This window comes from Cylas formicarius, unplaced genomic scaffold (assembly GCF_029955315.1).
Source record: "Cylas formicarius isolate icCylForm1 unplaced genomic scaffold, icCylForm1.1 PGA_scaffold_5__7_contigs__length_24384050, whole genome shotgun sequence".
Lineage (NCBI taxonomy): Eukaryota > Metazoa > Arthropoda > Insecta > Coleoptera > Brentidae > Cylas > Cylas formicarius.
Window position 1 is genome coordinate 3,077,791 of NW_026844341.1, and position 14,640 is coordinate 3,092,430.

General features: G+C 35.1%; 1 protein-coding gene across 1 annotated transcript in view; it reads left to right on the forward strand.

Moving 5' to 3' along the window:
• The window catches only part of LOC132701810 (protein dissatisfaction), a 92,542-nt gene that overhangs the window by 59,309 nt on the left and 18,593 nt on the right, over positions 1-14,640 (forward strand). The window contains exon 4 of the mRNA XM_060670021.1: positions 11,937-12,301. Coding sequence (XP_060526004.1) covers positions 11,937-12,301 — 365 coding nt within the window. The remainder of the gene's footprint in view (positions 1-11,936; positions 12,302-14,640) is intronic.

Here is a 14,640-nt window from a genome sequence, read left to right on the forward strand (position 1 = left end):
ATTACAATTAGTTCAAAAAATTAGTACAAACATTCAAAAAAAGGTTAACTAACGGATTAAAGTTAAATAAAAATATTTGCCTTGCAAATAATTACACAAAAACACATTTTTCGTTCATAAAATTAACATAAACATTAGAAAAACTTTATGTTAAGGAATAATGTTGAAGATAAACTTATTTCCATATAGAGACAAGTCACATTTAACTCATGTGGAAGTGCTCCATAGAAGCAAATGCCTGGACCGCATTTTGTCACTAAGGGGCCGTGAAGAGAGGCATAACTCAAACTTTCCTTATTAATGTTTTGAACAGGTTAATTTAAAACATTTCCGGCGTTCTTTTTAAGGTCTGTCGATATTGAATGTGAAAACTTGTAAGAAAATTTTATTAGGGTCTTTCTTTTCAACTTCAAGTCCCCTATATCTGTCCAGTTCACTTGATTTTTGTTATCGTCTTCAAGGATAGTTAATACTTTCACATTTTTTGAGGTAAAAAAAAACTCTGCATTCTAGGTTGTTTACGATGTACGGTTGTTTTCTCTTTGCCAGTCTAACAATGGGCAGTAATTGTGATGGCGCCAAAAAAATCTCTACATTCTAGGTTTGATTGAGTTGACTGTTACTTGATGATAATCCATTACATACGTAATTTAATAAAAACAAACACTTGCTTTAAGATTACCACACACATATTTATTGCTTCGACAATTGTTTCGGTACACTGTACCTTCTTCAGAAAGAATCTCTAAACTAACTATCACAGGGTTGAGACTATCCATACAGTAGGTAGAATCTTTATCTAAGGGTTTAAGAGAGGAGAATTATTTAAATCTGTTTGATCGTTTAGTAGCAAACTTGTATATTTTCGTTTCTTAATTTCTATTGTATTTAATAAGTTAAGTTTTTTGCGTTTGTTTGGACTATTTAATATTTTAACATCGTTATTGAAGGAATGTCCTGTTTCTATTAAATGATTATTATAATTAGAGTCAGTTTTAGAATTCAAGAATGAACTTTTGTGTTCTTGAATCCGTTTCTTGAAACTTCAGGTCAGACATACAGAAGTTTCTGAAAACGGATTCAAGAACACAAAAGTTCATTCTTGAATTCTAAAACTGACTCTAATTATAGTAATCGTTTAATAGAAACAGGTCATTCCTACAATAACGATGTTGAAATATTACATAGTCAAAGCAAAAGCAAAAAACTTAACTTATTAGAAACAATAGAAATTAATAAACTGAAATATACAAGTTTGCTACTAAACGATCAAACCGACTTAAATAATTCTAACCTCTTAAACCCTTAGATAAAGATTCTACCTAGTGGATGGATAGTCTGCAATCAACCCTGTGATAGTTTAGAGATTCTTCTGAAGAAGGTACAGTGTACCGAAACAATTGTCAAAGCAATAAACATGTGTGTGGTAATCTTAAAGCAAGTGTTTGTTTTTGTTAAATTACATTCTAGATTGTTTACAGTGTGCGGTTGTTTTCTCTTTGCCAGTCTGACAATGGGCACTAAGTGTGATGGCGTGAAAAAAATCTCTACATTCTAAGTTGTTTACAATGTACAGTTGTTTTCTTTTTGCCAGTCTAACAATGGGCATTAAGTGTGATGGCCTGAAAAAAATCTCTACATTCTAGGTTGTTTACAATGTACGGTTGTTTTCTCTTTGCCAAGCTAACAATGGGCATTAAGCGTCATGGACTGAAAAGTCTCTACATTGTTTACAATGTACGGTTGTTTTGTCTTTGCCAGTCTAACAATGGGCACTAAAAGTGATGGCGCCAAAAAAATCTCTACATTCTAGGTTGTTTACAATGTACGGTTGTTTTCTTTTTCCCGGTCTAACAATGGGCACTAAATGTGATGGCGCCAAAAAAAACTCTACATTCTAGGTTGTTTACAATGTACGGTTGTTTTCCTTTTGCCACTCTAACAATGGGCACTAATTGTGATGGCATGAAAAAAATCTCTACATTCTAGGTTGTTCACAATGTACGGTTGTTTTCTCTTTGCCAGTCTAACAATGGGCCCTGATTGTGATGGCACAAACAAGTTTCCCGAATGAGACATTGCGGTAGAAATTGGCTGTGACACGATTCTCCTTCACTTTGTCATTGAAAAGATTCGAAAAAATTTAGGCTCACTTGCTCAACGTTTTTGTTATTAGTAACAAAATATAGTACCATCGAAGCTCGATCAAGTTTTTATTTTGCCCTGCAAGTCCATCGACAAACAAATTAACAGTTTTGGTTCTTTTCTCGTCATAATGTTCAAAACATTTAAAAACGCATGTCGAAATTTGCTACGAAGTGATGGCTACTGTATACTGTGAAATTGTAAACTGCAAGCCGCTTTTTATAGAATACTACAGTTTCGTTCGCTTGTGGCAAGTCGAAAACTGCACTTGATTTGTCTGTAAACGCTTTATCTTTGCAGACAAATCTTTCGATCTTTTTTTTCCTTTCTTGCCATGTGCGCCTTATATATTTCTCGCTCTTTATAAGTAATGAATAAGCTGCTCACATCCTAAATACTGATAAGTTCTTGAATATACTTCGATAAGTATCTATTTTTAATTTTTATCACATGACTGAAGGTAAAGGGTGGCCCATTTAAGAGGGACCTATACCTTTTCTCGAAACCTACGGCAGCTACGAATAAAATTAACATTTATTAACTATTAACATAGCCTTTTTTTAAATTTTCCCAATCTTCACTTTTTTATATACAGGGTGGTAAAACAAAGTTAATTTTTTTAAATAGAACACCCTACATTTTATTGCATTTTTGGATAGTCCTTTCAAAGACAAATTCATGGGAAAATAATGCAATAATCATATTTAAAATAATTTCTTAAAATACGCGGTGTTGCAATTTCGCAAAATGAAACCTTTCTCAATTTTCTTAAATGAAACACCCTGTATATTATTGGATTTACGAATAGCCACTTTAATAGCAATTTCAATTATATAACATCGTGCGGGTGTGTCTGACTTACCGTTTTGACCTAATTGGCCAATGAAATTAAAAACTGGATATAAAATTTAAATTATTTAGTTATAATACTGGGAATTAGCTCCTTATCAACTTGCTCACAACCGTTTTAGAGGATTGTTAGGAAGTCATATTAAAAACAGAATATTAAGCTTTACACAATGTTGCCAAATTTCGTAAATTACTTATTTATACGTTTAAATGTCTACGTTAAATGATTACAAAAAATTAAGACTAACTAATAATGCTTATTACTTAAAAGTAAAATTAATTAAATTAGTTTTTCAATATGTCCGCCGGTTTGAAGAATACAAGTAGTATATGTTATTTCTAAATAGAATATGGGATTTGAGACCTAATGCGTTTCATTCAGATAGTGTTTTGCAGCGCGAACTCGTTGCTGCACTTCCAAAACTGTTGATGACTTATTTTTGTGAACCATATGTTTCAATGTGCCTCACACAAAAAATGCCATCGGGGTCAAATCTGGACTCCTCGCTGGCCAGGGGATGGTTCCGTTTTGCCAATTCGCTCTGTCAAAATTTTCATTTAAAAAAACGAATGATGGTAAGGAGCGCCATCTTGCTGTCAAATTAAATTTGGATGCTCTCTTTGGGGAATATTATTATGGATAAGTGGCCGAATTTCGTTGCTTAATAAGGTTAAATATCGTACGGATGTTAATCTTTGTTGGTAGAATAAGAGTCCTAAAATTCTAGATCTCCGGATTGCGCACCATACTTTCACGGATTGTTAGAGTCAGTAAATATTTATAGGGAACAATTTTATGGTATTTTTTAGAATAAGAGGAATTTCACTTTAAGATGCACATGTTTTTTCTCAATCCTATTCAAAAGTCATGTCATATGATTTTTGCTGATGGTAACAATCGGCCTTGCGAACACTTGTATATTAATTTATGACCGAAGACAAGGGTTCCTCCTATGGCATGGTTCAAGTGGCCTTTGAAGTAGGTATTGAGTTAAACAGATGTGTTTTACTTTTTAGAAAACTGAATTTTAGGACTTTACTATCGTTAAGGATTTGGCAGGCATTGAAAGCCAATTTTTTCCGACGGGTTCTTTTTTACGAATTCGAGGCTTTGCTTGTATAATTTATAACATATCACTAATTTTTTATTTTGTTATTGTACATACTTTTTTAAATTACTTGTTTTTTTAATAATTTGGTCAGTAAGGGTTGTGTGGCAAAATACTGCATTTTATTTCAACGAATCGACGTGATGCTGTAACGGGTAGTTTTGGTGACGCGACACGGATCTTCGAGCCTGGTGTTTACTTCAAAAACACATTTTTTTGTTTTCTGAACTCCAATATTGCTTATTTTTTCAATTAAATAACGCCGCAGACGTTGTAAATATTGATTCATTGGTCCAAATGATATTTTGAAATATATTATCTAAAAAATGCGTATCCATCATTAAATTACAAAATTCGAGTCTTAAGTTAAAATCTGCTTTTTGTAGTTTTGGTACTGGTGTGAATTTAAATGGCTTACAACTGTGAATCTTTAATCACGTTTGAAGTGTGGTACGTGTTACGTCTAGAGCTGAAGCGACAAGGCGGGAAGAGGTGTGTGGAGTATTTTCAAAATGCAGAAGGATATCTAGCTGCATATTAACCGCTCGGCTCTTACTTTTTTGACTAAAACACTGCCATTTGTGCCTATGGAGAAATTTGGCTCTATATTATCTGAGAGCAACAGCCGGACTTTTGTTATTGACGATGTAACATTCTAATAGGTCAACTTTTTTTTTCTTCATATACATTATACAAAATAGATTCAACAAAAACGCATCTTAATAAAATAAATAGAAAATAGTGGAAGTCCGAAAAAATACGCTTAAAATACCTGTCAATAAATGAGTAATATTACCACAACAGAGAATTACTGTCGTTTTCAAAGCTACTGCGATGATTATGTCAAAAATTTCAAAACTAATAACATCATCAATTTTGTCTTTCAACAGGCAGGTTTCTGTATATTTTTTAAAGACATGTGGTCTATATTATTAAGAGTATGAATATTTTTTAAAAGTTTCTTTCCATTTAATGACCTTATTTAGAAGATTCCTGTATTATGAAAATAATTGCCAATTAAGCCAAAAGCGGTAAGTTTTGTTAATGTTATATAATTGAAATTACTATTAAAGTGGCTATTGGAAAATGTAATAATATACAGGTGTCTCATTTAAGAAAACTGAGAAAAGTATCATTTTGCGAAACGTGGCACCACCGCGTGTATTAAGAAATTATTTTAAATTTGATCATTGCCTAAAGAAAAGCATTATTTTCGTAAGTTAATGATGGTTTAAACATAACCCGAATTATAAATATATATCGTTGAAAAATGCAATAAAATGTGTTGTATTAAAAAAAAATAACTTTGTTTTACCACCTTGTGGTAACTGTGGTAAAGTAACGATTAGGAAAATAAAAATAAGGTCATTTTACTGTAAACAACTTTTCTCTTTAAAATTTTTTTGTAACTCCATTAGGCTTCCAGATAAGGTATAGGCCTCTCGTAAACGGACGTTCAAAACGCCAATCACCCTGTACATCTGGCCGCGGTCCGCATCAACGCGGGGTTGAACGTGCTCTCGTCGCAACACACGTAATCCCCTCGAAGCTGACATATCCTCACACCCGCGGCGTTAAAAAGAGCGACCGCCGGCGCGTCAGGGAGGGCGACGCTCCCCCTCCACCCCCACCGGGGGCGACGGGAAACGTCAGCTGCGACCGCCCACTCCCGCCGATCCCGCGCCCGGTTAATGATGACGTGTTGTGGCTGCTCCGGCAACCTCCGGACTATTTCACTTCTGGCGAACGGATGAAAGGCCGCGATATAAATCTTTCGGAGGAGAGGCGTGAAAAATCGGTGGTCGGAAGAAAAAGGTGGAGGCAATAATTGGCCGTGTTGCATGGGGAATTATACGAGCGTCTCGATTCATTTCGGAGATATCAGAATTCTGGTGGAGGATAAGATAGAAACCCGTTTCGAGAAAGCCTGCAGAAGGTGCTGAAAGATGGTTTTATGCGTACTTGTCAGTACGCATAAAACAGACAAATCAACAGAACTCTGGAAACAATCTCTGAAAAACAGACACATTAATACTAGCAGAAAACTGAAAAATGATGGAGAATGGAGGGTTGATCTGATGGTTAACCTTTCGCTGAGGAAATAAGTGGTCGTGCAAGAACACGCAGACTTGCTCGTCCTATTGAAAAATGAGTGAGAGGTTATATGCACGTAGTGCAAAAGGAATGGCTTGACTATAAACAGACGGAAAACTGTACTTGTACCATTGGAAGAGGAGATTGGATGGATTTAAATCATCTCTCTTCAACTTAAACGAAATATTTAGGCACAATATTCGATAAATCTCTAAACTGGGAAGGTATAATTCAGAATTCAGAAATATCGCTCTGCACATGACTTAGAATCAGTAAAAACGTTGAATATGAATCTAAAGTCTGGCAATATATACTATCAACAGCCCAAGATAAGAGATGAGATGATTTTAGCAACCTAAATGGAAACCACCTGTGGACTCTCCCACCCAAAAAAAAAAAAAAAATACGTAGACACACATTAATACTTACAGCATTGAAGGCATTGAAATCGCCTCATCGCCTCGATGCTCCTCCAAGACGGTAGGAGCCGCCATAACGGCCATAACGTAATTCTGACTCTGGCCTGGAGGGAAACGAAAGTGCGTACACTGAATAGGATTACCTGGACTAACATTAATTGAATGCCGTACAAAGAAGTAATTAAGTAAAATAAGGATCCATGACCATAGTTGAGGTAAATAAATTGATAGCCATACAGCAGAAGACGCCAGATATAATATTTGGTAATACCGCGTTGCAGAGTGAAATATTCAACGAAATAAATAAAGATTTTCTCACAAATAATAATGATAATAATAAACCGTATAAATTAAAAATCAAAATATTACAATATAAGTTGTAATACAGGAGTGTAAGCACAAGAACCAAGAAAACAGCACCAACACCAAAATTGTCACCAAAATATATTTTTTGGTGACGATCATGGTGTTGGTGCTGTTTTCTTGTTTCTTGTGCTTACTGATTGTTTATATTAATCTCTAACAGCCTTAATATCTCGTCCATCCACCTTTATTTTTTATATTTCGTCTTCAGGCAGCGCAATGAATAGTAATCATAGAACATTGCTTGATAACTAACAGCAGTCATACGCCCATCGATAAATGCCAATTCGGTTTTTAAGCGGCACATATACAGGCGCAGAACATAACTGAATCTTTTAATCATGCCAATAATACCTACATCCATCGGGACTATCAAGATTGAATTTCTTTTCATCACTAATGTGAGAGAGGGTAAACATGGGGAGGGCGTTTAAGCATAAGGTATTTCATTAAATATTTTGACTTCTTTATAGCTAAAAGATATCTGGAAAGTTAGCGAAGCCTATCTAGGAACGTAAACTTTATAACGGGTCCTCCAACTTGAGTCAACCCGAATCAGAGAGGCACTGGGAAATATGGTCATACTTTCTAATATTATAATTAAAACGAATACAAGCATTCTGAAGTCGTTGGAGTCTCGCCCTATCTCGATGTAGTATATCTGCCAATTGACGATACTGCAATAAGCGACATGGGATAAAACTAATACATCACAGAGTTCAAATTTGTCTTTTTTACTGAGAAGATGTTTATGAATTTGTCCTCAACTTATAGGAAGACTTTTGTAACACCGTTGTGTTTAGAAAACCGCAAGTCATAATTATAAATTTTTACAATCATCCAAAGAAGGAGAAATAATCGAAATTATTTTTAGATGCAAATTTATTTTACTAGCAGCATTTAAAGTTTCACTACCAAGAAGTCAGTTGTATAAACTGAGAACAGAATAGGCCCCAGAATACTCCCGTGGAGAACGTCCCTCTCCAAATCAACTGCATCTGAATGAGTAATGAGAAAATTAAAAAAAAATTAAAGAGTACCTTTTACCCCAAAGTATTTCAGTTTAACTAAGAGAAGGTGGCAGTCCTAGCTGTCGAACAAGGGTTAGAATTTAGAATCGGCTGCTCTCAATAAATCATCACTAACATGAAGCAAAGCAGAAGTAGTGTGGAGAGGTCGAAAACCCGATTGAGTGTCTGGAAGGATTTTGTTATCACATAGGAACTGACAAAATTGTTTGGTTGCAATTTTTTCAACAACCTTTGAGATGGTTTAAAATCGTTAATGCCACTTGCAACGAGTATAATTCCAGCTTGCTTCCAAAGTCCGGGAAAACCTCAGACAAAATTGATTTCGAAAAATCTTGGGTGTGCAAAGCGTCTGGTCTGTAGAATGCACTTCGCAGTCTACAAAGTCATTGCTATGTATTTTAAATGCTTTTTGTCCCAGAGAGGCGCATTGTTTTTCTATCGTGCTCCTGTGGACCACTATGGAACTTTCCAAAATCGATGTAATTTTATTGTGCATGCACCCTGTATAAAGTCTCGTTGAACTTCAAAGTCACGTCAAATTTTGGTAAATACAAAAAAAAATGTACCAGTAATAGCGATTTAAAATGCGCGCATCCAATATGGTGGACGAAAAGAGTGAGGAGAAAGAAAAGTTTACGATACTGCTTTTGCCGTTTTTTACTTACGACCAATAATTTATCCAAAAAACAAAAATTTTCAGGATCTTTTAGAATTTTAGTCCCAAAACGACACACCCTACATACAATTAAAAAATGCTCGAAGTAGAGGTTATGGTATTGAATCATGAATTTCTCCAATAGAGTAAATGCTTTTCGAGAAAACAATTCTCTTCTGAAAATATGGAGTACGCTGCAATAGTGAATGGCGTCATCGAGTCTAGATTGAACACGAGACATAGTCATTTTCATATGGAATTTTTCCAATATTTCAACCAGCGTATATGTCCTTTATATTTTTTCCTGTAATTGAAGAACCCTGTATATAATCCTGTCTCCTGGTTAAAGAATTTTGCAAATCGGGTAGTCAATTTTCTAGAAAATATTTTTTTTCTGGGAGTCAAAATTACCAAAAAAAAAATTTACCAAATTTTTGAAAAATACTTTGCGATATTCGATGACGCATAGATTCGACAATTTAAATGCGTGGACTACTCTGCCAAACTTGAAGTAGATAGCTGCAAATTTAGGTTACCTGTCACATTTCCTATTATAGCATTTTGAACACCCTGCACAAAATATAAAAACCTACAGCTGTACACCCGGGCCATATTACTATCTAAAAGAAACCGACAACTCAACTACAGCCTTCTAGTTATGGTCAATTATGTTTATAATTGGAACCCAATTTTCAGATTTTGCAAATTCCCAGTGGACCTTGTACGTTATCAAAGAATCATTAACAACAAAGCTTTTTGGTCCGGATCTCGCGCATCTTCTGGTTCAAGAATTCTTTGGATCGTATATACCGTTTTTGAGAAATATTTTTTCTCGAGACCCTGCAAATGCGGTTATTTAATTTTTAAAAATATTTCCCGACCGCCCAACCCCCTCAATTTCTGGGAACTAAACTTTATTCGTTTGCCAAATTTGAAGTTCATAGGAATGTCCAAAAAACAGCCGAAAATCTAAAAAAAAGAAAGGATGGACGCAGAGGTCCGATAGCGGCTTTTCTCCATGTATTCCATCGACTGCTTAAAAGGAGCTCAATCTGAAGGATGTGTGGCAAACCGTTCCAAAGTTATAGCCAATTAATGCCAAATCTACAGAGAAAATGACGTTCGTTGCCACCGCGTATACTTCGATTTCATCATTTTTCGAAAGTAACAAGGAAAGTGATATATGATTGACTAAATATGGAGTAGTTAAAAGAATCATTTTGATATCAATTGTCTGTGCTTTGAGCGTTAGTTTTAATACTGATCGAAGTTTTATTAACTTCCTCTCGGAAAACTGTTGCATAACAGCAAAAAAAACGCTCTGTATCTCACAAAACCGCAGCCAGCTGAAGACTTCTGAATATTCTTCAAAGAACATAATTAACTACTATAATTTAACCAACATCTTAACACTCAACTTCACGGAGTAGCACAACAAACCATCTCACCTATCCTAATGTCTTGTCCTCCCCATTTCGTGTTTACTCTTGCAGAAATTTATGTAATTTTAATTTTAATCGATAGTCGATCATATCCTGTGTACCCGCTTCTTGAGTATTCTTAAAGATTGTGCAAAGGTGAAAGATAGTGTCTAGAATTGACTCTTAAAGGGGCTGTTGCACATTCCTGTTCGGCGTAAGACGGTGGCATATCTAATACCAGTGGAAAAGTGCTGAATTCCCAGTAACTAAACACGCGTATTCTGCTTATCAGCCACATTGCGATGATAAGTCTCTTGAAGTCCCTTGTACTTGTTGTTAAATTATAGTACATTACAATTTTAAAATGTAATTAAACAAAAACCAAAAGAAATTGCGAGTAACACGTCTCTACCGCTCTTTTTTTAATTGAACTGACTGAGAAACGAGTTTCGACATGAAAAATTTGGTGTTACTGCTTAAAGTGAAAATAGAAAAAGACAAAGTGGCGTAGTCATTATGGATCGAAGACCGCAACCAAACAAGGGTGTCCCTGAGTGGTGCAATAGTCCGGTAGAAAGCAAAGCGTCTTTACGCTCATTTTAAAGAACCAACATCTCAACACCTGAACCTGAATTGGTTCAACAAACTTAAGGTGAGACAATCATTGCATAAGATTAAATTCATTGGAGAAGCAGCATCTGGAGACACTGGTGCAGTAGAAGATAACCAGAAGAATTTGCAAAATCTAGTAGCTGATAGAGGGATAATTATTTAATGTAGACGAAACTTCACTGGCTTGGAAGAGAATGCCAAACAAAACATTCATTTCTAAAAGATAAAAGTCTGCTCCTGGCTTTAAGAAGTTACACTGCTGGTATGTTCTAATGCCTCGGGAGATTGTGTCATTAAGCCACCAATGCTTTACGGATCATGTAATCCTCGGGCTTTAAAAAAATGAAAACAGGGACAACCTGCCTGTGTTTTGGCGTGCTATTGAGAAAGCGTGGGTTACACGCGCTATTTTTTGTGACTGGCTCCGGAATTGTTTTGTTTCTGAAATTGAAACATATAAAATAACAGAATTTAGACTTCAAAGCACTTTTAGTTTTGGGCAATGCACCAGGTCAACACGTTTGTTTTAACTTATGGACCAAAAAATAATCCAGACCTTTAAGATATATTGAATTAGACGAACCTTCAAAATCATATTGGAAAATATGGAATCTAATCCTAATATGAATGTTATGGAATATTGGAGGATATTTGACATAGCAAAGTGCATCGTAAACATAAAAGAATCATTGGAAGAACTGAAGCCACACACATTGAAGTCGTGCTGGAAAAAAAGTGTGGCCTGCTCTGACTGCGGAAAATGACGACAAATCTGTGCAAGTACAAACTTTGACTGCGAACAGCCGAAACCGTATCAGACTGCTGCGTATCAGTCTGAATTGAAGGAACTTTTAAAAATTGCCAAGTTTTGCAAATTACAAAATTCTTTAAACCATTGCCTAGGTCTTAAGATAATTAATCAAAATGTTCAAAAACTTCAATTAAATTGATCTTTTTTATATATTTGTTACTTCTTTATTTTACCCCCTAGGAACGTATCCCTTAGAATACCATATAAATTACCATTCACGATTTCTGTATTTGCGGCATAACACTTATTTTGGACGTAGAATATATATAATTTGATCCACTAATTTCGGGGTCGTTTCATGAAACTGGTCACTAATAAAGGTTTTACTGTATTATAGAAAGATTTGCAAAAGATCAATAAGCTAGGTGGCTGTTGGGTTTTAAGATATTCAATTTCTGCGTCACCTAAATCGTTTGCCCTATTCCAGCCGTGCAGCACGAGCGAGGCCCTCGCAAACCGAAAATGCAGTCGATGCCGGGCAGCGCAAACGCCTCGCACCATCATCAATCGACCAACATGCTTCAGTCGCACGGACTTCAGCTCCCGCTGCCTGACGGCACCAAGCTCACCCCGTCAGGGACCAGCGGTTCCTTTCAATTCGCCTCTACTAGTCTCTTCGTCCCTCCACACCATCCGCTCAAAGTTCTGACGTTTCCACCACCCCAGCCCGTATCCAGTCCGGGGCAGGGCCACGTGGACGGATCTGGTATACCGCCGCCGCTGTTCCACCATCCCCATCTGCCCCCGCCACCGGGCTTGCTGCACGTCCTCATGTCCGCCGAGAAATGTCAGGTGAATAAAATCGTTACCTTCTAAAATAACCAACAATGGTGTAACTGCGAAGTATATCGCAACTATCCACTCTGTCCAAACGATACTGCTTACTTTAGATCCAAAAAAAGGATAAGGGTCTGACGGCATACCCGCACCATTTTTAAAATATTGTCCAACTTTAGCACTGCCTCTCATAATTTTTTAAATAAATGTTTAGCACAGGGCACATTTCCAAAACGTTGGACAGCTGCACACATCGTGAAGTCTGGTGATACCACAGAGGTAGCTAATTATCTCGCTCCTTTTTTTTAATTTCTTTTATTCATAATATTAACCTTTCTATGCACTATGGCTTTAAGACCTGGGTTTGTACCATGCGTTCAATTTATCTTGATAACATTTTAATTGGCTGCACCTTTTTTGTTTTTAGAGATACCAAGCTAAACTAAAAAATAAAATGTAGGGTTATTTGCCATTTTCCAAGCGACCAATAAAAAAAAAACACTATCAATTTTCTGACATATAAGCCTACATCATATTTATATATATATATATATATATATATATATATATATATATATATATATATATATATATATATATATATATATATATATATATATATATATATATATATATATATATATATATATATATATATTATATGTTACTATACTTGTTTTTGCCAAATCGCCAAAAACAGGAAATTTTTGGAAATGCTAAAAAGGTATGCCGGAGTCATAATGTTTTAAATGAAGAAAATAAGGCGATCATATTTGGATTTTATGAACCACATCCAGTTTCCTTTATTACTAGAGTATATGAAGGGACGGGTATTTCTCGGGGATCAATCCACTCAGTTTTGAAAGAATATAAATATAATGTATTTAAATTTCATAAAACTCAAAAAATAAGTGCAGAACAATGTCAAAGGAGGATGCTGTTTTGTTTGGATTTTTTAAATAGACATAATGAGAATAATAATTATTTGAAAAACATTTTATGGACTGATGAAAGTTCGTTCACTACAAGAAATAGTTGTAATAGACAAGTATGCGATTGGTCTTTAAATAATTCTAGACAAATACACGAAATAAAAACCCAGGGGTACCAATCAGTTAATGGATGGTGTGGTGTCATAGATGGGCATATTTTAGGTATAGATCAAAAGTTAATTGGAGATCATTATTTGCAACTCTTAGAGAACCAAATAGAACAATATATAGAAGATTTACCCCTAAATTTATCAGCGCTGATTATATGCCAGCAAGACGGTGCCCCTCCTCACAATGTTGTGCAAGTTAAAATTTTTTTTAACATTTTTAACATGGAGAAGGAACGGCAGAATTATGGATTGACCAGCCATAAGCCCCGACTTAACTTCAATGGATTTTATAATAATATCGTAGAACCTCGGTAAAGGATTTCTGAGGCAATCAATCAGTTAAGAGACAATCCGGAAACGTTACTAAATGCAAGACATACAATTAGAGTGTATGAGAAATTTGTTCAGGAAAATGGTGGTCACATACAGCAGTATTTGGGATAGCTAAAGATTATTTTACTTTAGTGTGTCTTATCATTTTTAGTGTTTTTGTTCTAGTTTAATTTGTAAATAATTATTGTGGTTGCAGTTATTCACGGCACTCTTTGAAATTATATAAAAATTTCCTATTCTGGTGTCAAAAGAAGTGTCAAGAAGGAGTGTCTAAAATATAAATTGTGTTACATCAATTGTAATCGGAATAAGATATGCTATTAAACACATTGACACCAAAATGGCAGTAGATATATGCCAAAAGTTGACTAGAGAAATATCAAGCTACAAGTGAAAGGATGGAAATCAAAATGCCCTAAAGATATATATTTATACCAAAACACCACTCTGAATCCTCTTTTGTATGCCGATGACTTACATACCTACGAAAAAGCATAGACTCGTACATATTTAAAGGTTTTGTTTAAAACCAATTGATTATTTCTGAAAATAGTTTAGGTACATAAATAGTACACACAAATAAAGGTGTCAATATATTAGCTACATTTTTTTTATTTTTTGTTTAGTCATGATGAAAATCTCATCAATACATTAGTACTGTGAAAAAAAACTCACTGTTTATATTTATCTCTAATAGTCTTAATATCTCGTCCATCAACCTCTATTTTTTATATTTCTATTAGTCATTTAAGCATGCTATCAATTAACTCTTTAATTGAATTAGTTGAAATTTTGGCCCATGTTGATCGTGGTCTTTGTTTGAGATCATTGACATTATTTATTTTTGTCTTTTCCTGATCTTATAACTTCCTTGTTAATATCCTCCAGACGTTCGCAATCGGATTTAGGTCTGGACTAA